General features: G+C 38.1%; 1 protein-coding gene across 1 annotated transcript; it reads left to right on the plus strand.

Annotated features, from left to right (window-relative positions):
- The first annotated feature begins 439 nt into the window (after positions 1 to 439).
- On the plus strand, positions 440 to 15,186 carry RFT1 (RFT1 glycolipid translocator homolog). Its single transcript, XM_075713737.1, has 13 exons — positions 440 to 517; positions 663 to 748; positions 1,356 to 1,472; positions 3,324 to 3,513; positions 4,117 to 4,218; positions 5,176 to 5,310; positions 6,214 to 6,292; positions 6,577 to 6,627; positions 8,001 to 8,131; positions 9,388 to 9,532; positions 11,588 to 11,693; positions 12,995 to 13,244; positions 14,140 to 15,186. Exons 1-13 carry the CDS (start codon positions 455 to 457, stop codon positions 14,302 to 14,304), a joined length of 1,620 nt encoding a protein of 539 aa, XP_075569852.1. The 5' UTR covers positions 440 to 454; the 3' UTR covers positions 14,305 to 15,186.
- Positions 15,187 to 27,238: the final 12,052 nt, after the last annotated feature.

Consider the following 27,238-nt stretch of genomic DNA (forward strand, 5'->3'; position numbering starts at 1 on the left):
GCCAGGGAAGACCGGTGGGTTTGCCCTCAGTTTAGAAAGGAATCGGTGAAACTTGCATGGAGATTTTTTCAGAAATCTCTGGAAAACAGCGCTTGTCAGAAAATACTATTTAACATGATATCTCTTCTTATAAGCCGGTGTGCAGTTTTTGGGGTTTGTTTTAGTGGAATACCTGCTTGCGAAGCAGAAAGCTGGCGCTGAACGGTAGTTTTAGCACCTGAGCAGACTGGAGCGTCCCGTTATTTTGGAAGTTAACCATTTATGTCCAAAGCACGACTGAGAGGGAGATGTTTATCACAGTAAGAACAGCTGGATGAGCAGAACACTCCCTCCTGCTCCCAGCGGGCTCCGTGCCCGCTTTCCGCCCGGAGGCCGGGGCGGTCCAGGCCGCGCTGACGAGATCGCGGCGCGACGGCGGCGCCATTTCCTGCCGGCGGGGCAGGGCGGGGAGCCGATGGCCTCGCAGGACGTGCTCAGCCAGACCACCCGGCTGGCCTCCTCCAGCGCTTTGCTGCAGGTGCGGGGCCGCCCCGGGCCGCCTCCCTCTTCCTCCTCCTCGTCCTAGTCATCCTCCTCGTCCTCCTCCTCCTCCGCTGTGCCTGGCGGGAGCCGCCTCAGCCCCGCTCGGCCGGCAGGTGTTTCCCGTGCGGCTTCCTTCGCAGGTGCTGTTCCGGGTGGTCACCTTCGGGCTGAACGCGTTCACCCTGCGCTACCTCTCCAGAGAGCTGATCGGCGTGGTCAACGTGAGGTGAGGCGGCGGCCGAAGCCCGTGTCCCACGTCCCGACCGCGCTCTTGGCCTGACGTGCGTGAGGCGTCCCGAGGAACGGGGCTCCCGGCGCGGTGTGGCCTTTGGAGAGCGTGTGCGTTTGGGGCAGGATCTCGGGGTTTACGGCCTGTAGGGTGTGTCGCTAATAGCGCTTTCCGTAACGCTGCTTAATTTACTGTTGTTTCACAGTGCTTGATCGTTGAATGTCTCCGAGTTTCTTCTTTGGCCTGAAGCAGAGGTACCGCTGGCCTGTTTTCAGGTTGCACCAGCGGCTTGCTAAGGAAAAGCCAGACGCAATTGCATATTCCATGCTGTTGCTATACAGTAATTTTGCAACTGCGTTTTTGGTTTAGAGCATGCTTAAAGCATTTTTGCCATTTGAATAATCACATGTAATTTGCTTTCCCTCCTTTTTTAGGCGATGACGATAATTTACCTCATATCACCACGTTTTCTTCACATACCTGTTAGACTTGTCTGTCGGGCAGTCCTGTATAAAAACTGTCAGTGATACTACTGCATGAAAGATTTCAGAAGTAGTATGTTATAAAATCACTTTCTTTCTTTCTTCCCCCCCACCTCCTTTAGGCTAACTCTGCTGTATTCAACAGTTGTCTTCCTAGCCAGGGAGGCATTTCGCAGAGCTTGTTTGAGTGGAAGTACAAAGCGAAACTGGACCAAAACAATTAATCTATTGTGGTTGACGTAAGATACCTTTAAAAATTTACTTCCTTAGAACTTATTTGTAATTCTTGTCTGAAAGCTCACAAAATTAGAGCAAGTATTTATTTACTGAGCTAATTATTTCAGTATTGAGCATTTAGTAGCCTTAGTCATGTTTCAGGACTGATGCAGGAAGCTGCTTAAGTCTTGTTGCTTTAGCATTTACGAACTTGATCTCTTTCTGGAGCACAAGGGAAAGCACACCACCAAGGGTGTTATCAGGAGCCATTTAGCCTGGAGTTTCCTTTATGTTGTAGCTGTTAAAGGAAAATCCTGTTGCACAGATATGTAGTCCTTTCCCCCCCCGCCCCCACCTGCTCAGTCTTTCTTTTTTATTGCTTCATATGCATTTGTGAAGCTGCTTTAGATACTCCCCCCCAACTAATTTTTTTCAATGTCTTGAGCCCAAACACATGAATGTTTGTGTTGGATAGGAGGGATGTGAAAGGGTAAAATAAAGGGTTGGAATTAAACAACAGGAAATAAGTAGGACTACTTCTTTCAACTGTAGTGCTGTTTACAGCAGAAAGTAGATAGCTTAAAGTCTACATGAGGCTGCAGCCAGAGAGTGTAATTGCACATTGCAGTTCAGTGGATTTTATGACTTGTTTCTCCCTTCTGGTTCATGGACACACCTCTCTGCTACTTCCTCTCTGTCAGATCTTGCAGCTGTGCAGCCACAATTAGGTGGGTTGAGAAGTAAGTTTACATGTCTGATAGGGTAGAAAACTATGCCTGCATGAAAAAATAGTAGTCTTCCATTGGGTCACCCTACTGACTTTCTCTGGAACTGCACAGCTATTAATTAGATCTGGCCCAGGAATGGGAGGTTGTGTGTAGTCATCTGCATCCAGGTATAAAGAACAGAGATTGTCCTTTCAGGGACAGGTTTAATACTAATATTTTAAATGTATTAGATCTGTTCTCTTCACTGTATTATAATCAGTTTTCTGCTATTTGACAGCCTTTCAAGTGGGCATTAGATGATAGTTAACAATGGTTGTGTGCACCTCTTTCTTTTTAATTTTTTCCTCATAGAGAAGCATAACTTAAAAAGAAGATTAACTTTCTTGAAGGGTATGAAATACGTTTTAGGACCTTGATGTCAAATACCGTAGGGATCTGATAATGGGAGGGACAAATAGATCCTGCTGCAATGATCTAAAACTTTCTGCACTCTGCCGGAAGCTTCATGTTCCTGAAGCAGTGTCAACAGAAGGTAGTGCATGTCTGCACTCCTGTGCCTAGCTTGGCTTTTTAGCTACAGTTACTAATCAAAGTGGCTCAAAACTATGGTAGAGCATTGTGAACAGGCATACCTGAGGTGCAGGCATGCATTTTCTTCTGCTCACTCTGCTGTTGCTCTCTGGAGAACCAGTGATTTCTGGAAGAGTGAGACTAGCAGTTGGAGCAGTGGCATCGTTATCTGTTACAGTAAGATCTAAAAAAGCTTGTCTGCCAAACCCTTGGTAACCACAGACTGTAAAAATTGCAGCAGTGAGGCGTTTGCAGTATTCTGCAGGCTGATATGGCATCAGAATTGTTCAGTCCTAGGGAACAAGAGATACAGGTAGTTGACTTTATGCTAGATTCTTGAGTAGAAAATAGACAAGTCAGAAAAATATTTTCTGTGTCTTGCAAAAGAATGCCTTAAAAGTGTTCATTACCAAAAAAAAAAGTAGCCATGGTGCTGTAACAATAGAAATTAATTTCTCAGGGTTGGGGTTTTTTTAATTCTTATGGCAATATATAAAATTTTAATCTAATTATCTTGGATTTTTTTTTCCTGCTTAAGTAACATTTCTATTGATTGTTTATATGTTAATTTTCTAGGGTCCCTCTTGGTGTTTTTTGGTCTATTTTCTTGGGCTTAGTCTGGCTACACTTGCTTGAAGTACCTGATCCTTCTGTGGTTCCTCATTATCAGGCTGGTGTAGTGGCATTTGGTCTTTCTGCAATTATTGAACTTCTGGGAGAACCGTTCTGGGTTTTAGCACAAGCTCATTTGTTTGTAAGACTTAAGGTTAGTAAAGTACATGGGGTCTATGCGTGTGTGTGGAATTATTTTTCCCTATTGAAAAGAACAGATTCCTGAATGAGATCTCTGTATATTCAAGCACAATAAAACCAAACCTGTGTGTACTGTTTAGTATTGTATGACATAGTTGTAACATAGATATGAATTTGTACCTGTTAAAGCAAGAAAGTTGGTTTATGTAGAAATTATCACCTTAGTGATCATTAAATACTTAATAATGAGTTTTAATTGGAGGGAGAGGAACATAGCTCCCACAGTTTTGTATTTCAGTTGATTGTTGGCATGAAATTGTGAAATGCAACAATTGAACATGATTGCCCCAAGTAAAATTATCTCCCTTAAGTCCCATACGAAGGACTGGGAAAGTGCAATGGAAGAATTGTGAAATGCAAGAATAGAAAATTTGCAGAGAAATTACAATCTGAGATGCCCAACTCAGCAGAAAGAAACTCTGTGATAAAGTCGCACCAACTTTGAAAGTTTTAACGTTCCTACATAAATTCTATGTGTGAAACTAATCTATTTTAAGTTTGTGTATGTGGTTAAGTTGGCAGAAAATAAACCTTCTCTATTTTCTCTTTCTTAAAGGTAATTGCTGAAAGCCTTTCAGTAGTGTCAAAATGCATTTTGACAGTTATTTTAGTAGTCCTTTATCCTCAGTGGGGCCTCTACATTTTTTCCTTGGCTCAGGTAAGTTTCCTGTGTTCTCTTCTATAAATTCTTGATTCATCTGAATTTTTATTTGCTACTGCTTTGACATTTGGCCTACTGAAAAACTTGGAAAATGCTCCTGGAAGGTTTAAAGTTTAGCACTTGTATTTAGGATTTTCCTGATACTCATTATTAACTTGGCACTTTGACCCCGAGCAGTTTAATGGATGTACAAGAAAGCATCTTGTTCTGTCTGTGAAGGCATGTTTTGCAAATAAGGTTATGTTATTCTGTGTAAGCTTTATGTTAACTCTTCTTCTTAATCAGTTATACATTCTAATGTTTGAAGATTCTGTTCACCACCCGGCTTTAGTATTAATATTAGACTTCAGATTTTACTGTATAGAAGATTGTAATCACATGTAATTTTATCAGCCTGTACCACCAACCTATATCACCTTATCCGAAGGTGCTAATCGTGTGTAATGTACGCAGATTAAAACTTTTTCTCTACTATAATGAAGAATGGATATATTGGCACCTGAAAAATAGGGTTGTTGCCTGTGCAATGTCAGTTTACCTAGAAATGAAAATGTGATCCACCTCAAATGTGGACATTTGGTTATTTTTTTTGGTTCAGTTTTTGCAGTGGCTGTAGTAGATAGCTTATAACTGATCAAAGAAAGAGATGCAGACAGTAGCTACTCTGTCAGCGTGTTTTTTGACTGAGTAATTGCTTTGTAATTGGACTTTATATAGTCATTCTAGTAATGCTGAATAGAACATAAAAGTTGGCAAAGAGCTATGATAACCTGCAGATTAAAAAAAAAAAATCAACAGCCTTCTTGGGGGGTTAAAGTCAAAATTTGGCAGGAATACGGACGACTTACTACATTTTGTTCTCACTGAATTTGGAACTCTAGCATGTAATTCTGCATTTGTAAGTTTATTTTATGTCACTGGTTGTTTTTCTTCTCTCCTTCCCTATCTTTCTAGCTTTTATATGTCAGTGTTCTGGTAATGTGCTATGTAGTTTATTTTGTGATGTTTTTGGGGTCTCCTGAAGCAACAAAGAAGTCATTTCCAGTTGCTAGAATGACAGCTCTATTACCTAACTTGGTGGAAGATGAGGTAGGTTGCACAGTTCGTTTCTTGATTTTAAGTTTTTCTTGAAAGCGCTTTGAAAATTAGCTTGAGATACTGGAGTTGAGTGATTTTTTTGAGGGTATCTCTGCACTGTAGAAGATATGACTGATTAGAAAAAATACATACAAATTCTGTTTGTGGTTTGTACCAATAAAATCCTTGTCAGAAAAACATCATGAAACTTGACCTCTTTGTGGTTGTGGGCTTGTTGCTGACTTTTAGTATCTTTGCACAAACCATTAACTGGAGGTAGAACATCTGCAATGTGCAGGAGAATGACCAGGTATCATTGTGTATGGAAAGAAACTAGAACCATTTTACCATGGATTTTGGTACTTGGACTTTTCCACAATATAAACATGGTGGTACACAGCATCCTAGTTACTCAAATGTCTCTGATGTCTTCTCAAAAGAAAATGAGGCAAGAAAGAAATGAAAAGACACAGTAAGGAAGAAGACATTTTGAAAAAGATTTGCAGATAGAAAAGATAAAGGCGGTTCTTGGTTGCAAGACTTGTGGTGACATTTTGAAGAGCAGTAAACAATTTATATCTGCAGTGAAGGTGAAAGTTATATTGGCATGCTAAACAGCATGCGCTTTTTTTCCAGTCTCTAACTTTGAATAGCGTTTTCTTTAGAAAGATTGTTTGGGTACTTTATCTGCAACAAGAGTACTTTTCAGCAAGGGGAAAACTCTTTGCCAGATGAGAGTGATAATGGTGCTTCAATTTAGCAATATTTTAGATTAGTTGTTAGTAGCTATGACATTGTGGGTTTTCCTCATCAGCACAGTTAGAGCTAGTCTACCGTATTGTACTGGATTTGTATTTTCTATTTCTACTCTGTAGTTTCAGTCATGTTTATAACATTTCAGTACTTTTTTTGCAGACTTTTGTTAACTGGAAGGAAGCATGGTTGACTTGGAGTTTCTTCAAACAATCCTTCTTGAAACAGATTTTGACAGAAGGTGAGGCTTGACATATAGTTGTGATGGAGAAGGGCTAGTGAGTACTATTTACAAAATTGACTTAAAGCTTGAGAAAGTGTGTGTGTGGGGGGTGTGGGCATGCGACTTTCAGAGATTGTTGCCAGCAGATGTTACCAACCTGGATGAAGTTTTTGAGGGTATTCTGAACTAGGTGCTGTCCCGTTTGACTTTGTGTCTTGAATACTTAGTGTTGGAAGTGCCTGAACAAGTATTTGTAAAGATTTTGGGGACTTGTTCTTAAATTCTTTATTTTGAACTTACAGGTGAACGGTATGTGATGACTTTTTTGAATGTGTTAAATTTTGGAGATCAGGGTAAGTGTGGTGGTGTTGTGGAATGGTGGCGCAGTTTTCTGAGCCGCTGCTCTTTAGATGGTTCTGAAAATGACAAAGTATCTAAAGATAACTTGAAAATCTGAGATTTCAAAGCCTTTGTGACACATTTCAGAGAATGATTGATATAGAAAAGAATTTAATTTAAAATCCTGGATTTTAATTTTATTTGGATCAAAACTTTCCAACTGGATATGCGATACCATATATTTTTCTTTTTTTTAAAAAAAAGAGCTTCATTAGTATCCAATGTGTTATAGTTGTCTGTCTTAAATTTTTGTAATTCTGTTTTCCTGCTGTTTTCTGTCTTCCTTTTGAATCTGCGTTAACTGTTACAGCACGAACATCATTGTTCATAGCACTGCATCTCAAAACTGAATTATGTTCTGTAAAAGAATTCAGTGTGGTTACAGAGTAGCATACGGCAGTAACTGTTCAGGTGACTGAGATGGCAGCACCTCAGGTCTTCATAGCTTGGGGAAGGAAAATAGGCTGTAATTGTTGGCCCACTGTTAGAAGTTTCTTGGCTAGTTTGAATTACTTTTAATTGCTGGCAGTAGTATGTTCCCCCATAAATACTGAGTGTATGTGCTTGCCACCAGTAACTGCAGCCACTTCTGATCCTCCTCCCCTGCAGAACAATTGAGCTGGCTCTTACTTGAAGGGTCTTTAAAAGAGCAATGAGTACAAAAATGCCTGTACTCTCAAAATGTTGAGAAACATTCGTTCCAAGTCCTATGAAATCAGCCAGAACCTTATTCTATCATTTTACTGTGAATACGTAAAGCACTTAACCGTATGCCTGACTTTTTATGTTCTCAATGACTGTACTCTGTTTGTGTGTATATATATATACACACACACACATAGATGTCTTAGCAGATTTGGAGCAGTATCTTGCTGAGGATGGAAGTGCTGGTAAAATGTCATGTAGAATTGCTCTTCCACTTCAGTGAAAGTAAAAAGAAAGAGGAACCTCACACTAAAAATAGGTAACTTTCTCTTCTCCTGTGTTGGTAAATCCTTACATTCCTGTTCTCATTCAATGAGATTCATCAGGATCTTTTAACTTCCTCTACAGTAAGAATTTTAAATGTGGTTTGGTGCTGTTACTAGATTCACATCTCTGTAGTTGATGCTTTTGTCCTAGCTTTGCCATCTATGAGCAAGCCATGTAATTTTGAGCTGTGGTTGCTGTGACTGTCAGAATTTTTACGGAGCACTGTTTTAATGTTGCACTTGTTTTCTCTTCGTTCGGTGGAAAAGTTAAATTAGAATTCATGTCATTGTTAAAGACTTGGAATTAAAATGTGTCTAAAAAAATTACAGGTTACTGCTATGTTTTGTTTTTTAAGGTGTATATGATATCGTGAATAATCTTGGTTCGCTGGTGGCCAGGTTTATCTTTTTGCCTATTGAGGAGAGTTTTTATGTCTTTTTTGCTAAAGTGTTGGAAAGAGGGAAGAATGTAAAAGATCAGAAGCAGGTATGTTTATTTTGGATTAATTACATGTCAAATGCTTCATTTATGTTACAGATAAGTTGCATCACAGAAGTGTGACTGACAGAAGTGTGTGTTTAAATTTGAGTATAAAGACTGTTACAATTGAAAAGTTGAAGTGGAGAACAAAAATGTCAAGTGAGGCTGGACCAAAAAGAAAATAGGTAAAATGCTAATGAAATAGGAATTAAGATATTCAGTGGCATAATACTGCCTTGCATTATAACTGAAGTTAACATCATCTGCTCCAAACAGTGTTATGTAAACCCTAGTGTACCGTGTATTTCCAGATATACTTAGGCAATTATTTAAATCATGAAAGCATGCTATTTCTATCAAATAAATGCTGTCTGAAAATATTTGACTTACTTGAAAATATAAGTAGCTGTTAAGTATTAAACAGTAACATTTCCAAAGAGTGCAGTTTTGGGAAGAAAAGGATTGTATTTTTCTTGAGCTTTTGAATTGTATGCAGAGTATCAATGGTTAAACAAACAAGAGCTTTGTTCCACACCATAATATTCATGCATGCTCCAGGAAAGAAATTCTTCATCAATCATGAAGGTCAGCCTGGGCTTTTGTCTGATACTATGACAACTTTTTGCAGTAATCCTGATGCTTGCACTGTAGCACACAGTTAAACAAATCCTATGCTTCAGGTCATTGGTGGGCTAAGAAAGATGTGCGTATATGTATATTTTATACATAGTGTACCTGACATATATATATATATATATACACACAACTGGCAAAATAGTTATGAATTTTCACTTTATGTGCTGACATTACATTACATTACAAGAATGCTGCTTGTAATGAGGTGGTGGAACTGACAAGTTGCTTGTTCTGGTGTGGCAAATCCTGCAGTCCCATGCAGCAATAAAAATCTGACCTTCCCGCTGACTCAAACTGTGGCCTTGGGCAGATGCCATGCTCTTCTTTGCCGTTTACTAACTGTTAAAGAGGTGCAAGTGCTGTTTACACATTTCCTTGAACAGACATGTTCATGGCTAACATTTGTGTAGAATTTGTAACGTGCAAAACATAGAATGGAATAATTAATATTTTAAAATTCTTGGAAGCTAAGACCATGTGTAGAGATAATTCAATAACAAAGGATAAGTTTCACACCTTTTTACACTGTGCAAACTGATTTTTTTTTTTCTGTGAAGTAGCTTTTCTGCCTGAAAATAACTACTATATTGATTCTGATTCATGTAACTGCCTACAATTTTTTTCAGAATGATGTTGCTATGGCTGCAAATGTATTAGAATTGCTCTTGAAACTTGTGCTTCTGATTGGCCTTACCATCACAGTTTTTGGCTATGCCTATTCTCAGCTGGCTCTGGATATTTATGGAGGCTCAATGCTCAGTTCTGGAACAGGTAAAGATTTATAGAGCTGGGAAAAAAGCCATTCTTTAAAAAGAGAAACTGTAGCTATTAGGAATTCTTGGGTAAATCAGCAGAATTTTTTTTCTGTAAAACTCCTATTGAAATGAGTGTCTTGGCTTGTCTGAATCCAGAACTCATGCCTTTATAATAGCATATTTAATATGAAGTCACCTTAAACTAAAATATACTGAGGAGCTCTAAATAAGTATGATCAGGTTTGGGGCTCTACCTTCTTGCAAGGTCACACTGTTGGAAAAGAACATTTTAAAAGATTGTTGGACTACTCCATGATGTAAAATTGCTAACTCCATGATGTAAAATTGCTGCTTAAAGCAACAACAAACCCCCCCAAAAACCCATACAACAAACTGGAATATAAAAATCATAGTTTGGGCATAGAAACAATACAACTTTTTTTTAATAGTGCTAAACCACATAGTGGTAACAATCTTGCTATAGTTGTACGTATTGAGGGGTAAGTTTTACAAATCTGTCCACAGAGGCAGTTAAGGAATTTGTAGGTCACTTTGGATTTTCAGGAGAGAAAGTAGAGGTTCATTTAATTCCTTCTTGAAACATAAACATGCAAATTGTAGCCTGGAGTTGTCTTGGGTTCTTTCAGTGGTTTGCCAGTTGACCTTTGCTTGTAGCTGAGCACTGTGTAATGTCTCAGTTCTCAGTTGATCTATCTTGGGTGAAGGTCTAGCAGCAAATCAGGAGCTTTTTTGTTGCATTTCTGTCTGGAAATTTTGCCTGTGTGCCATCATGGAGAGTTCCAGCTTGCATTTTCCATGTCACATCTATTACAATTAAGAGAAAGTTACAGGGAAGATGAAAGCATGTGACAGTATATTGTGTTGAAGACAGTTGCACCTGTCAGAGTTCTGCACCTTCAAACCATAACCTTGGAATATTGCTTATTGGGTACTAAAATTAATTGCAATTACCTTATTCAGTGTTAAGGTAATTTGATATATTCTAACCCTGTGGACACTTTTCTATTTTTAAATACTAAGCATTTAGATATTTCTGCTGTAGACCCCTGCATGTTATTTGGAAGCTGGTGCTTGATTTGTATAGTGATTTTTAAGGAAAACCCTGTGTCTGCATAACCAAGAAAAAAATGTTAATAACTTCGGCATGTTGTTTTGGGTTGTCTTGCTGCTGGCTCTATCAGATTTGTTTCTGATTTTGAAAGCAAATGTTGTGAAAGATCGTCATTCTGGACCGTGGCAGCCAACTCTTTTTATGGAGAAAATGTTTTCTGTCCCTCTTTCTCTTCAAGAATGAGTGTCTGGGCCTAATCTTTTAGACATGCTTACTTGACTGAAAAGGACTATGTTTAGGAATATGGATGTAAGTCAAGTGACTCACAAGTAATTTTATTTTTTTTACCTAATGATAGTGTGTGAAAATGAAATGTTGAGCATGCATACTGACTTATTTGGCCGGATATGCATGAATATATTCATTTGGATGGGTTTTTTTTTCTTAGTGCTCTCTAGTCAAATGTTTTTTATGCAAACTCGAAGAGAAAATCTTCATCTCTGCCCTAAGTCTGTAGTGTATCTACTGCTCACTGGGCAGTTGTTCTTTAGAACTGAAACAGGAGGAGGCCCGGTAATACGAACTACATTGCTGCCATCAAGAAGGAATATTCATCGATGCACACTAACCTGTTAAAAAGCATGGGATATTTTTCCCAGTGTTACAATTTCTAAAGGACAAGAAAAAGATTAAGGTCTGAATAGAGAATTTTTAAGTCATGTATAAATTACCTCCGACCCATAAACATACGAATATAATTTTTCATCTAGCACAGTTTTGAATGTATTGAACAGCCTTTCTGTTTTTCTTACTGCTCTGTTCAAAATATAGATCTTTATTGCTTTTAGTACCTCATAATGTCTATTGATTAATTAAGTTCCACAAATTTCTGTACAATAGAAGATTTGGGTTATAATAAACATTAATTTTTAATTAGGTAATCCCTTTTAATAGAATACTTTTTTTGATGGATACTTACCATTCTGATGTGTTTTTTAGGTCCAGATCTCCTCCGATGTTACTCATTATATGTCCTATTTCTTGCTATCAATGGAGTAACAGAATGTTTTACGTTTGCTTTGATGTGCAAAGAAGAGGTGGACAGGTAGGAAATAGTGTCCCCAGAATATTCCTGTAATTAATCTGCATATAGTTTGCTTGGAGTTCAGTTTGTAAACAGAAAATTGTTCTGTGTGGATATGTGCTTGGAAATGCTTTTTTTCCAAAGAGTGAATTTCTTTCTGCTGTCACTTTAAGAACTATGTTCCTTGTCTCCAGAGCCACGTGCAACAGACAGGCAAGCAAACTTGCACTACTTTTGTTTTTTACATGTTTGTATCTGTTGATAAGCATTGATCTTCTTATAACGTCATCACAAATAGATTTTTAAAGACATTGGTGCATTTGAAATCACCGTAAAAATATCCTGTCCCACTGAAAACGAGCTGCTTATTTAGCTGTCTGCAGGTAGATTTAGATGTAGAAGCTTTAGTAAATGTTTAAATGTTTGAGTAAAAAGGTCTGAAATTAAGAAATAAAGATTATTAAATTAACTTTTGGTACATCACTAATTGGGAAAGTAATTTAAATGTGAAGTCTTGGTTTTGGTACGCACGCGCTTGAAGTTACAGTTTTTAAGACAGACTATCACTTAAAACTCATTAAAATTTTGCAACTGTTAAAATTTTTAATGTACAGTCACTGTGTATCAGGTACACTTCTGAATGATCTAAATTGTGGGTCTGAATTCAGTGCTTTATCTACTTCAAGTAGGAAGTTGGACTAGATGACCTCCTGACATTCCTTCCAGCCTGGATTATTTCTTGATTCTGTGTTCATCCTGGGTTACTGACTTTGAAGCCTGGTTGCCTTCCCAGTGCTACCCGTCAAGCTTTTTGCGCTAATGTAGCGCCTGTCCCTTACAAGGCCTTTCCAAATTAATTTCAGTGAGGTCTACTTTCCACAGTCATAGTAGTATCTTTTTAGACTTCGCAAGGGCTACTTTCATGACCTCTTTAAGGTGTGAACTTGTCTTCAAAGCCACTATTTGGAGCAGAAACTAAATAAAGCATCATCTTGTTGTTGAGCAAAAAAATCCACAAGTTTTTACATTACTAATCATTGCTACTAAATTTGACTTTCTGAAATGAGTATACAGCTGACTAGTAAAATAGAATTTCCTTCACATAATGTAGTTCTTGGTTTAATTTGTTTGATGTATTTTCCATTCTTTCAATTATTTTTTTTACTAACAACTCGTTTCTCAAATTTGTCTTCTTCCATTAGAAGATGGTAAGAGGATTTCTGTCCCTCACTTTAGAAAATAGATTGTGGTATTTCGTCAAAGATAATGTTAATAAATACTGTAACTGTAAACATTGTTAAATTGTTTCTTTTTTTTCCTAGGTACAATTTTGTTATGCTGGCCTTGTCCTTCACTTTTCTGTGCATCTCTTATTTCTTGACACACTGGCATGGCAGTTTAGGCTTTATCCTTGCCAACTGCTTTAATATGGGTATTCGAATCGCTCACAGTATCCACTATATCTATGATTACTTCAAAGAAAGCACTTACAGACCTTTGACAGGCTTGCTTCCCTCACCATTTTTGGTACTTGTTTATATCATAAGTGGAGTAATCACTGGTTTCTCAGAGGTAAGCATCTTTCTCAGCTTTTGCTTTCACTGTGAAATTAGTGTCAAATGACTTTTCTGTCCACAAGCAGAGAAATACCATTAGCAAAAAAGGCTGATGAGGATAGGCTGGAAGACTTCCATTACAGGCAAGGCAACATACAATATTAAGAGATCTTATGTTTGATACAAAGTTATCTCTGCCACCTGTAGAAGGTGTATCTGACAAGTAAAATAAAATTTAACACATTTCTGCTGTCTGTAGATAAATCCATGTCCTTAGTTCTTAATAATAATTGAAATTTTGCAGTAGCACAAAGAAACTTTTTAATAAAAGTTCTGTAATAAAAAGTGATAGAGGAAAACCAACCAAACCAAGAACAGAAACAAAAATTGCCAAGAGCACATTCATCACATTTATTCAGACTACAGGGTGGTAATGCAGACTAATTATTACAGAGATGGTAGCATTTCAATGTATAAAAATTTGACAGATGGAAAATCCATTATGCCTTGGAAAGGAGAGCTTTACATTTTGGAATGGGAGATTTCCAGTGGGGTTTTGTTAGAAAATAGCCTAATACATTGCTACAAAGTAGCAGACTTGTGTGGTAGCACCAACGGAGTTTTCCTAATATCCTAATATTTCCTAATTCTGCATGCCGGATAATAACTTCCGCATTTACCAGGTATCTACTGAATGCTTATTTTTTGCTGACGATTTTCTTAAGAAAGCACAAGTTGTGACTCCTAAAGATGATTTACTGTAGGATCAGTGCATGTGGCAAAACTGCGCTCAGCTTGATGGTGGTGTTAGCATGGTCAAGAGAGGTGCTGGACCTTATTTTTCTGTTGAGACAGTATACCTACTTTGTGCCGACTAGTTTTCCTGCAATTGCTTGTTTCCTTTGTTGTAGGTATTCTGCTGCTGCGATAAAGGTTGGATGGCAAGGCTGATTCACATCAGCATGGGGGCTCTGTGCTTTGCAGCAACCGTCGTTACTATGTTCTGCACAGAGACCAAGCTGATTCACTTTGTCAGAAGCCAGTTCCTCTCCCGGTACATGAAGAAAGGAACGTGAAATGCTCATGTGCAGAACAGTTCCTGTACATGCTTGCAGTAAAGGGCTGTATCTTTTGCATAAGATCTCTGTGGAAAGAGAGATGTGTTTATGGGAAGCATTGATACTGGAGTGGCAATGTAAAAGGTTGCCAACTGAATGTTATTTTGTCTTCTAAACTGGTCAGTGCAGTGAAGGAGAGCTGAGTAATTTTCTCTGTATGCATCATTCTTTTCTAAGTTTTTCTTCAAACAGCCTCTTTGGCAATGAATGAAGATCTAAGATACACCCTTCTGACATAACCTAGTTGACACACTTCATGTAGAGAGCTCCCATTCTTACCAATGAGGGGTACTTGTATGAAGGCATCATATGGCTTACATCTTAAGATGTAATTAAGAATGCCCTTATTTGGCATGGTGGGCTGCTTAACTGGTTAGAAAATAAATAGTCTGACAAAAAAACCCACAAAACAAAAAAAAGCTGAAGAAGATACTAGAGCAAGGACCAATAGCAATGTAACTGCTACTGAAGTAGAACATAATGCAGTGCAGAGAGTTGTCTGTTTTGAAGTGTAAAGCAGTGAACAGAAAGTTCTGATGTTTACAAGTAAATTAATGGAATACACAGCATGTGTCCATGCTATGTAAGGTTTTCTCATTCAGCATATCGTTCATTTATGCAAGTATTGATTAACTTGTCAAAAATGCTCTGAAGTCTTAGCTAAAGGAAAAAGGGGGTTTTGAGCAGTGTTTTACAGAAGTTAAGTACAATCACACTGATGCTGAAGTTCCAGAAGGTTAATCATAAAACTTTTTACTTTCACTCCATTGGTTTTTGTTTTTATCTTGAGATTTTAAATGCCAGCACAAACAATAAAATTATTTTATCTTGTCTGTGAAATCAAATGTTAAATATATTTAATAAGATCTCTTTCAAGGATTTATGTACATTGAAACTTTCATTATTGGATAGAAAATGCTTCATTTTGTTATAACCAGTTTTCCTCATGTCTTGCTCCTTTACTTGTTCAATCTTAACCTTTGTATTGATTTTTTTTTTTTTTTAATTGTTGAAAATTAGGAGATTCAGAAGTTTTAAAAACAGATGTTAGGCTGCTGTTCTAGGTTCACTAGTGGTATATTTATTGCTGGTCTAATTTGGCAGTTTCAGAATGTACAAGTGACAGGTTTATAATGATCAGTATTCCCTTTGCAGTGTTTGGATGGACCAAAAAATGTCAAGCGATTGAGAAAATGTGTGCTCAGACATGTACAGTTGAAAGCTATTAGTTTAATTATGTAGCAATTCTTCAGCTCCTCAGAGTGCTGAAAAAGTTACTTCACTGTAATGGCATTGTGGAGTTCATCCTGGTAACCATAGCTCACAGAGTGAAATACTTTCTGGTATCAGTGTCTTCAGTTTGGTACTGTTAGAAACATTTTCTAAACTTTGATAAATTTCACTTTGAGAATATCACCAGAGACACTTTATATGAGAATTTGGTGATTGAAAAATTGTCACAGAGAAGCCAAAATGTAACAGTGGAAGAGAAAGGTCCACTTCCTCAGCTAATGGTGGTGTCTCCATTGCCTGGCTGGAAGATAGTAGAAAGAGACTTGCTGATTCTTCTGAAGTTGTTGTGAGATCTATCAAAATAAAACAAACTCTACATTATTCTGTCCTGTTAAGTGAATTTGGTAGGTCTTTGCCTTTTAAATTTTTCTCTTCCGAGTTGTCTTGCAGCGTTTTTTTTAATCTTGTTTCTATCAGACATGGAGTTTCGTTATGAAGTACAGCTCCATATATTGCAGAGAGTTGAAATGTCTTTATTATAAATTGTCAATGCATACAGTTTCTTTTCCTTTACTTGTTCATAATTAAAGAAAAATCCAAGACAGTTGAATTTACAGACTCTTTTTAGGGTCTGTCTTTTTCTGCTTGACTTTGGGACCTTACTGTGGGAATATCTCAATCTGTACAGTGAATTTTAACTAATTCTTGGAATGAGGAATTTTGTATAGCGCTGCACTTCAAGTGCTTTGGATATTGAAGAACTTTTCATACAAAATGAGCTTGAAGTCATGCTGTCTTGTCTAGTCTTATGATCCCAGCTGTACAGTGATACTACTTCTGCTAGTATTGTCATAAATAGGGTGATGTGAGATCTCGCTGTTCAAATAGTGGGCTGTCTAGTCTCATAAATCTTTAAGATAAATGCTATATATGCATTTAAAGAGAAGTTACATTTTTAAACTAATTAGTTTGCATTCACATTGGAAAAGCTTATAAATATCTCTTGCATCTGAACAAGTGAAAATGCAATTTCATAAGAATCAGGAAGACATTTAAGGTAGCTTAATCATTGCTCATTTGCAAATTAAGGATACATTCCTCTTTTAAACTTGATCTGTAAGCAGTTCAGTGATGGTTGGCTGGGTTTTGTGGTGGTTTGGGGTTTTTTTAATATATCTTATGTGGCAGGAAACTGCAAGGAGGGACAGGAAGTATAGATCTATGAAGCTGTCTCCTGGTTTCTTATTTATCTGTGTGATCCTTAATGTGAAAGCTGTTAACTGCTTTATAAATAATAAAGCAAACTCTGTCAAACTTGGGGACAAATTTGAGATTGAACTTGACCAAATTTCCCTTTTGTTTGCAGTTCTGCCAGTCTGTCAAAGGCTTGGGATGCTTGTCTATAAATTTCATGAAGCTGTTTTGCAGTGTTTTTCTGAAATTCTTTAGTTTAAGCCAAAGGAGACTTAAAACTGTTTTTCTTTGGAGAAAAAGTTACGATTTCGTACATCATGTGATGTGTTTTTTTTAAATACTTGGATGAATGACATTCAAACAACTGTAAGATAAAATGGTTATATAATAGGATAATACCAAATAAAATTTATTTTCCTTACGTTTTGGTTTTGTCTTCCACTTGCAGGCTTATTGGAGTGTTATTTGTATCTTTGGTATGGTTGTTGCTTAAATTTGGTGGGATTTTCTAGGATCTTTTATGTATACATTTATTTATCAACTTATGTAGAAACTTATACACCATTTCCTAACACACACATTGATAAAACTTACTGTAGTGTTTTTGTTGAAATGTATGTTTGGGTGGATCAGAATAACCAAGTTTCTTTGTTTGCTTTTAAACAATGCATTGTTGTGATAAAAACCTGTTTAAGTGGCCAGGAATAAACCTGATATTTAGTGAAGTTTGTTAGCTGAATTATGCTGCAACTGGCAATACTAGTGTTAGGTACTAACCAATTAACCAACAGATCTTTTCTAGTATTGTAAATATTTTGTTTGTAAAGTAGTAGGGTGGGGGGAGCGTGTGTGTGTTCTGTTGTTTTGTTTTGGTTTTTTAGGAAATTAGGAGTCAAAGCTTTACTTTAATGGTTAATCCGTTTTAGTAGGCACGAAAGGTAATAGATTTAAGCTTGAATGTTGACCACAGTTTAGCACCCATAAGACGTGTTGACTTGTTAGTTCATATGAAGGGATTGCCTGAGTGTTGAGTACCTTGAGGTCAGCTAGTCCTAATTTGCTGGCTTCTGGATAGTGCTTAAATCTAAACTTTGAAATTCTTCTTGTGGATTTATTTCTTGCTGTTTGAACATCATACTTTTTTTGTGGTTTAATTACCCTTATTTTAAAGATAATACTGAAGAGAGAGGATCTGAGGCTTTTTGAACCATATCATTGCATCAATAGATCTGCTGAGATGTAATGATTTTGTTCAGCACAAAATACATAACTCATTTGCATTCTGATAGTGCTATGTAAATGCAGTTCATTTTCATTATAAGCTTAAAATGAAGTTTGAAGCTCTCCAGATGTAATGTACAGCTGGGCCATGGAAACTAAGTGCAAGGCATGCTCAAAAGCATTAGCAGCTGGGGGATCTAAACACAACAGTGATAGGAAGCGCTTATCTCTGTTACATTTTGGATTACTTATACAAAAAGATGTTTGTTCTCTTTAGCTTATGGATCTGAACTATGGTTCATGCGCTACCTTGCTGCGATCTAGAAGGAGGAATGAACCCTTTTCAGTTGGGATGTCTAACTACACACTGCTATAGTAAGCTTCATTCACGGACTCTGATGAGTGTGCTTTTTAATGTGCAGCTAAGGTAGGATAGTTGGTTTTCCTGTTGTACTTGTGGGGAAAGGTAAAACAACTCCTTTTTTGTTTTGTCAGACTTCCTGTTTCGTTGTGGTAAGCAAGTATCTAATAGAGCTCTGTGTGTTGATTTGCTAGCTAGGTTTTGTGATTCACGGATATGTCTGTGTTCACCATGACTTACTTCCCAAGTTTTGTGCCATCTTACTGAACTGAGAAAGTGGAAGAGAACGTAACCAGGAGGACAGACATGTTATATCTGTGACCCATTTAAGAAGACTGAAATAATTAAAGCTGTGTCAAGAAGAAAAAAAAATTGAGAGATAGCAGTCCTTAAACACAGATAAGATGTATGAGCAGTTCTAATCCGCTAGTAAACAAGAATCATGTTTTGTTGTTTGTGATACACTTTGGAGAGAGAGCTTCAAAAAGGGAAGAACATAACAGACCTTGGGAGAAGACTGCAGAGTTTTGCCCATAACTTTCTTGAATGCAGGAATATTTCAGACTCTTGTTCCCTCGTGGCTCCTCCTTGGGAGAGGGAGGAGTATGAAACTGCACTGATGCTGTTCCAAAGAGACTTGCTTGTCTCAGAGAGCAGCCGAGGCGTAGTCGTGCACTACCTGTGAGAAAGAGCCTTGTGATCACTTGTGAATATCTTCGATTCCTTCCTTGTTTAGGTTGGTTTGGTTTTTTTGTTGTTTGGGTTGGGTTTTTTTTATTACTGACACACTTTCATTCCTGTGTTGGTAAACCATTCATAACCAACTCCCGTATGTAGATCTCTCTCTCCTTTATTTGCTGAAAAGTCAACCTAGCCAGTCTCAATATAAAAATGTCGTGGGTCACCAGAGTCCTGCACTGGGGCGGAATGACAAATGTGTTGGCCAGCTAGCTGAAGGTTGTATTATGGCCTGCTTGCAAGCCCTGACAGCAAGAAGTGAGGAGGGAGCAAATCATTGTTGCACTGAAAAATGTAATTGTGCTTCTTTTTGTTTCTGGATGCTTGACTTGGCAGTACTAATGTTTTCCTAATGGAAGGGTTTTTTGGGAATAATTTTATAATCCAAGTGCCATAAAGTGCACTCATGTGCCTTCTCTTACTTGTGTAATGATTTTTAGCAGTCTTTTGGCAGGGGGAAGATGTTATGGTATAAGGAAAGGAAGGCGGCAATTGTGGCAGAGTACAGTATGTGTCCAAGGAACATAGTATCTGCCTGAGGAAAGGTCTTTAGTCTGTGGTTACTTCCATCTCTTGATGCATTTCTGTCACTGCAAATAAAACTCTTTGAGTATGTATCTGCGCAAGTGCTTCTCTAGGCAACGAGTAGGACATGCTTTGAAGAAGCAGAGTATGCCCATGCAGTATGTAGCAAACGTATGCTTGTAACATGCAGTATGTAGCAAACATGCTTTGCTACAGACTGCTTTGCTGGTCAGGTAGGGTTTTATTTATGCATTGAAAATACAGAAAATAGTGTGTGATAATATTCTTTCTCTCTAACAGTCCTCCCATTGAGGTTGACTGTATATTAGCCTGTGGAAACTGGGTTTTTCTGTGGTTCCTTCAGAATTGTACTGATGGTTTTTAGTATTTATTTTTTTCTCCCCTCTGTTGACTTTGTTACACAGTAGCTTTACAGTGCTCATCTGGGAGCTCTGAAGTACAGGCCTAGGATGAGGGAAGTGCTAGGGCTTCACTCAAGTCCTGCTTAGCACAGAAAGGTTGGATGAGGGCTGGGTGACACCTCCCCTGCTCAATAGGGGGTGGGTGTCATGACCCATGGACTGGGTCTCATGCACATCTGTGAGCACCTTGGCTCAGATTTCTATGGAAAAGTTGTGAGAGCTGTGAAAAAAGTCTAGTAAAGCCATGCACGATAACAAAGCTAGGATTGCTTTCTTGAGACAGCAGCTGAAGGATTCAGGAGGAAGACCACCTACAGGTGTACACTCCTGAATCTAAATGCAGAGTTGGAAGGTGACAACTCAGGAGCCCCAGAGATCCATCTTGGGGAGCTGCAAAGATTCTCTGCCAAACCATCTTCTCGTAGAGATGCTGAGTGTTGTGCATGTACTGTGCTTGGTAGCTTGTTAAGTTCCACTGGTTTTGTGCATCTAAACCAGTATATGATTTATCCTTTTAAAGTTGAATATATCCTGCTTGTTTAGTCTATTTGCAATTGACAAAAGTTGCCTGAATGAAATGACTCAGAGGGAGGATTGCAAATTGATGGAGAGTGCAAGTGAACTAGATCTTCTGCAGTGAAAGCCAGAGACTGAGAGCAGAAAAGCAGAATAACAAAAACTGAAAACAAATGCACAGTATACTGGTTTGGTAACTGAGCATTCAAGGTACGTAGGATTCTACCCGAGATTCTGCTGACTGCTCACCAAGAGGGGAGAAGAGGGAATAACTTTCTCCCCATCCAGAGGAAGATTCAGGGATGTAGGCCATCTGAAAGATATTCTGGTATGGGAGCAGGAAGCTTTCATGGCTGAAGATGTGTTGAGGAAGGCTGGAAAAGCATTTGCAGTCTGTCAGGGGAACATTACATCTAAGGCTACATTAAGGTCGCTGCAGTATGGGCCTTGTGGAGAGTTGCAACCTATTTGACTAGTTTATTACAGTTAGGAAAAGGAAAAATAGTCTCTGTAGGGTAAGAAAATGTGGATTTGAAATCAGAAGTTGAATTATTGAAGGAACAGAAATGGAATCAGAGTGGAAGAACAGAAGAAAAGTAGTGCAGAGTAGTGTGCTTGTGCTGCAAAAAGCCTGTGTTCAGCATCTGTGATGAGGTGGGTCCAGATGGCATGTGATGAAGGACATATAAAAGGCTAGACAATAAAAACTCAAGCTGAGGAGTTAGATGGGCAGTTGAAAAAAGCTTAAGGAGCTTCAAGGTGGTAGTTAGAAGCAATATTGTGGATTGGATCATTCCGCTTGCTAGAGGAGCTGCTTGGTCTTTGAAAAGAGCATTGCAGGAAGAGCAAGGTGTGGTTGGATTCATCAGTGCAGAATTTACCTTGGAAGACCTCAGCCCTTGGGAGTGAAGTGGAGGTAGTTGGTACAATCCAGGCCACTGATGCAGATACACCAAGTTACCTGGAAAATGCATTCCTGTCCTCACCCTGTGTTTCTTTCCATCAAGACTTAGACCAGTTCTTTTGCACTAACCAGGCTGTATGGGCAGCCCAGATGCAAAAGCATGGGAGAAATTGTGGGTGGTGGCTGACAGATCAAAAACACTGACATTCTCAGAAGAAGCTGTCACACCATGTGAGTGAGAACATTGATCTCCAGTAAGGATCATAGGACACTGGGAGTATGTGGCAATGAAGGGTCAAGTTGTGGTGCAGACCACACTTTCCCCAACAAGATAGACTCTCCCTGAAGGAACTCAGAGTAGACATATAGCAAGCCCACAGTTAGCACAGTGGATCCTAGGTTTAATGGATTGGGGAACAGAAGAGGGAAAAATACAAGGTTTTTGCGCCAATAATGTATGGATTAGAAATAGAAGTGTATGAGTATGAATGTTCACTATTAAAATAGTAGCAAATTTGATATATTAAGTATGGACTTGGTCTTGAATGAGCAAAGGCAGGCAACTGGCAAATATTGCTTACTTGTGGATCCACTTACTTTAAACAAGGGGGTTCATGTATGATTTACAGCAATTTGGGTAAGTGAAGAAACAGAAATGAAAGAAAGGGAGTGTCCCTTCTGCTTGAGGAGGTGAAACTTCAGCCATTAAAAAAGTAATAGAAGAAGACTTGGAGAAATCACTGTTTTCAGATTTGGAATTGGCTTGGCAAGCTATTGCTAAGTGGTGACCAATATGGGGAAAGACAGACATGTGCTCAGGGAGTGGTAAAACACTAACACATCATCTGCTGGGGACATGTGGCTCAGTCCCCAAGGATTATGCAGGACTAATTGTGTGTGAAAAGGCACAGCCCAGCTGTAACTGTAGGAAAAGCTGGTTGTGCAGTGTATGAGGAAGAAATAATAGAATGAAGAATAGACCAAAATACAAAGATAGACCAATCTTGGAAGAAGTGATTTAATCAATTTCAGTTAAAGCCTTGATAGAGTGAGTCAAGAACATAGTATCTTAATATCCGTTGTGAGTTGTTCTGGTTTGTTTTACAGGATGACACTACCGACGGCTTGAAGAGAAGTAGCTTAGTGTAGTGTGATGATGATGATGACTTCATTAATGTCCCTTCAAGCAAGTGTGTAACTATATAGAACTCCAGGAGGGGTGAATAAAACAGAAGGGAAAAGGTTTGAAACAGAGGAACACTAAATACTGACAGCACTTTAGCAAGGAGTACAGAGAGTTGTGGGGTTTAACATGTATATGAAATGACTAATGAAAGTGCAGTCAAACTGGGACAGAGGTAACGAAGAAAGATTGTATGGGCACGTGTTAGAGGAGGCTTGTATGTATGTGTCTGGTAACCAAAGCTCCCTCCCTCCCCTTACGTGTGTATCTGTGTAATATTTTCAGATGTTAACAACAATTTCAGTTGATAAACACAATTGCTATTGATGAAACTGACCATAAAACTAATATCTCTCCTTAGAATAAAGGAAGGAAGGGTAGAGATACCCATAGTCTAGTAACAATATCAGACATCTTAACCACAAAAGAAAGTTTTTCTGTGCAAGCTATAAGAGTTCAGAGCAAAGACCGCTGCAATGAGACTATGCCAAGAAGACATGATGATTCTTGGTAGTTATTGTTGGTCTTTGCCTGTTGTATTAGAATACTGCTGTAACAATTATTTGTACTAAATAAAAAGCTTGTCTGCTTGTTGAAAGAGGAAAGATGGAACCAGTGGGTATTGGGCAAATAGAGAACAGACATAAGCAGATCACAATATTATTTGAGCTCACTGGCCAGAATATTAGCAAAAAAAGTTAGAGTAAGAAGTTTGCTGTCTGGGTGAAATTAATGCCTTACAAAGGTGGGAGGCTTGCTCAATGGTTAACTTCATCAAATTAAAAAGTAATACCGATAGTAATACTCTAATTCTTCTTCAATGATAACATAGTATTTCTCTGTCATTAGAAATTACAAGCAACAGTGGTGGCATATGGACTTACAGTTAAAGAATGTCACTGACATGGAATATGAGCTGAAGACATCCCTTGGCTACAAACAAGCTTTATGAAGGAAAAAAAAGTTAAATGAGCTTTACAGTCCTAAAAAGAAAACAAGCACAAATGTAAGTTATAGTTGCTCATGCAGAACTTGAGCAAGTCATTACATGTAATTACGCTTGATCTTTGGCACTGCAATTAATAAATGTTTTGATGCCATATCTCAGTTATCAATAAATCACCTGGCCCCTAACAAGAATAATTGTTTCCAAATGTCAAAACCTTGATCAATTTCTATGCCATTTGTTGCCATCACAAACTACTGATGTTTGCATAGGTTATGACAATATGCAATGACTGCCAAATACATTTTGCCCAGATGAAGGTAAGCGTATATGTCAAACAAATATGTATGTGTGTTAGAACATCACAGGCCAAAGGAAATGTTTCTGTTACTACACAGCAAGCATTAAACCCGTAAATTCCAGTTTGCACTGATTGTATTTGTAAATATTTACTAAAGTAGCAGTTCTGCCAAATACCTTCTGGAGACCATTTCTTATGGAAGGCCAGGGGTAGCTTGCAAATTCACCTCTGAAATAATTTGTAAAACTATAAGGTTTATTTTTTGTTTCCTTGTTTGTTCTCTGTGGCAGGATGCACAGGATCTTTGTGACTGTGACAACTTTTACAAAGTCAGCATTAGACAAAGGGGAGACTGAGATAAGCTTTGGCCAAAGAAATAGTGCTCTGCTTCTCCTGATGGGCCATGGCATACTGGTTATGCGTAATGTACTGTTCTTTTGATATGTGTATGGAGTGACTTAAATTTTTTCTTTCTTACTTTTAGAAGATCACTTGAGAAATTGTATAAGGCTCTATATAGAGTGCGTTTGCTGAACAGTATTGGTTTTGGGAAATCAAGACTGATTTTTAAGAACGCTACAGGTATCTTAATTTCTGTATGAGTGAAATAATTAATTGCATGTCCCTTTTTTTTTTCCCTCCAGACTGTCCCCAGAGTGGTACATACTGGTTCTTTGATACACTTACTGCCAACCATTGCCAACAGCATCATCTTGGCGAATACAACAACAAAAAAAATTAAAACCCCTGTATATTATGTCTCATTGTTCCCACTCTTTGCTCTCTCTTGATGCCATCTATGTTTTCCTTCAAGTCCTTTTGTTGTATGGGCCATGGGACCCCAAGGAGATTCTTTTTGTGCTCTCAACTGTGAAATGTTTACATGCACATTCCAGTTTATCCTTCAGCTGAGTAGTGTATTATTTGAGCAAAGTCCAGGTATAGCAATTCAAAACAAGGTTTAGACACAGTCAGTTGCACTCCACTACCTAATTCTGGACTTAAACGTTTGTGTTCAAGATAGGAAGGTATTCATCTGGTCACAGCAAAGAAAAAAACATAGATCAATTATTTTAAAAATATTTTAAATTGAATGAATTTCAGTTCATTAAGTTTTACAAATTATCTGGTGCTGAAGTAAAGTCTGAAAAAGAAAGGATCAAAGCCAGGAGGTGTTAAGCAAATATACTTTTCCAATAACAAATGGATTCTGTCACCTGAATTGAAATATACTACCTAAAACTAGTTTCCTGGTAACTTTGAACAATTTATGAAGGGTTGTGACTGGTTGTTTGGATATTTTTTTTTCCTCTGCAGCTGTGAATTAGGTGGAAAAATACTGCAGCTGAACATAATGTTGTTTTGTCACTAGAAAATTCACTGCTGGCATTGAATTCAGCTGGAAAAGTAAAGAGGTCATGACACAACATCTGTTTTGTGGAGAGCATAGTTATTACTACCAGTAATACTGCAAACACTGGAGTGGAAAAAATAACTCCAGAGCAAAGATGCTGTAATGATGCCTTTTTGACCATTGTTCTATGGATTGCGTTAGCTGGATTTCCCCTAGATGTGTGCTTGGAAGGTAGGTTTGAACAAAATACTCATGCTGCTCAAACATAAGGTGGAGCTGTTTCTTTGTGATAGAATTTCCACCTCATGATCTCCACAACTCTTTCTTTTTTTTTTCCTTACCATGTTTTCAGTGTTGCCAGTGATTTTACAGGTAGTATTCCAGAGGTGTGTGACTAGGGTTTCTTAAACTCCTCTAATGGTTTACATTTGCTCTTAGATTTCATTTTTAGCTAATACAACCCATAGGAGACATTAAGGGATCTCACCCTGTACTTAGCTTTGGTTAATCCCCCTCACTCTATTGCTAATCTGAACTGACTTTGATTCCTGTACCATGCTTCCTTGGGCTAGTAGTACCTGTGATAACTTCTTAGCTCTTCCTTGGGGTGATTGCCTTTGTGTGTCAGAGACAAGGGAGTCTCTGGGGTTTTTCAGTTTTTTGACTGTACCACAGTATAATTTGTTCTTTTGCACTGATGCTTTTTACAGACAAAGCATTCAAATAATTAGGAAAAGCTTGTATGTCACTTTTATGTTTAAAGCATTGACACCATTGGACACCCGCTTTACCTGTTTGGATCCTGACCAAATTTTTATATCTTCTTCTAAAGACAGACAAAGGTAATTTCAGCCTCAAATAAAGCTGTGATCCTGCAAAACAAGAAGTGCTAGTAACTACTTGGAGCTGCTAGAGATTTTCTTATTTCTGTCAGTCTTAATATGCCTGTCAGAGTTCAAGGAGCATCTGGACGATGCTCTTAGTCATATGATTTAGTTCTAGGTAGTCCTGTGAGGAGCAGGGAGTTGGACTCGATGATCCTTATGGGTTCCTTCCAACTTGATATATTCTATGATTCTATGAACTGTTCCATGATGACAGCATGGGGAATTCTTCCTGCACTGATGCCTGTGAGGGGGGTGGCCCATTTTACATAGGAATAAACTTGGCCAGAAAAATAGTGATTTGCCCTGGGCTACCTGGTAGATCAACTCACTGACAAGCAGCATGGGTATCCAGACAACTGATTGTTTTTTCGTCCTTCCCGATGACACTACTTTTTGTAGCTGTGCCAGCTACTCAAAACACCACCACTTGCTAGGTTTTTCTGACAAAAATGTTAGTGCCCCAGTAAAGCAATCAAACAAATATTTTTCCTAGAATGACAATTATTCTCTGCCCATCTTGGTCTTCGGTGTCATTTCCAGTTAGTCCAGACTCCCTGAGGAAGCCTGCTGTGTACATTCTCATTTTTACTCTGGCTTCTTTGGAACTATGCTGCTTTGGGTAAACAGGGCAAAAGTTCTTTTGTCACTGGAATTCAGAGACTATAATGCCTGCTGCAGAGTCAGAGTCAAATTCACTTCTTAATATGACTAGTAACTTACATTTTAAGAAAAAAGGTATTTATCTGTAACTCTGGTACATTGGAGCACTTGTGAAAAGATATTAAGGGTGTTTTCCTATCGATAGTTTGTGGCTATTTTTTTCATTTAAAAATATAAATAGTAATAAGTCACACATGAAATGTAACAAGTTTGTTAATCAGCTCTAGGCACTATCAATTTCACACAAACCACAGCTTCTGACAGTCTGCAGGAGTGGTGGTTCCCTGTAGATTACATGGTCTGGATTGTGATTCAAGTCTTCATACTGTCTACATAAAACTAATCCACATTAAAAATGTTTCTGAGAAGAAACCTGTAAAGAATACCTTCCTTTAAAAAAACCTGTATGTGATACAGCAAATAAATAAGTTCTAGTCCTGCAAACAC

Source organism: Pelecanus crispus, chromosome 7 (assembly GCF_030463565.1).
Source record: "Pelecanus crispus isolate bPelCri1 chromosome 7, bPelCri1.pri, whole genome shotgun sequence".
Classification (NCBI taxonomy): domain Eukaryota; kingdom Metazoa; phylum Chordata; class Aves; order Pelecaniformes; family Pelecanidae; genus Pelecanus; species Pelecanus crispus.

Excerpts from the sequence above, each read along its gene's own strand:
- RFT1 (XM_075713737.1), top strand. The coding sequence starts at position 455 with ATGGCCTCGCAGGACGTGCTCAGCCAGACCACCCGGCTGGCCTCCTCC. Across the intron at positions 749-1,355 it reads ATCGGCGTGGTCAACGTGAG|GCTAACTCTGCTGTATTCAA; the intron begins GTGAGGCGGCGG and ends CACCTCCTTTAG. Across the intron at positions 5,311-6,213 it reads CTAACTTGGTGGAAGATGAG|ACTTTTGTTAACTGGAAGGA; the intron begins GTAGGTTGCACA and ends CTTTTTTTGCAG.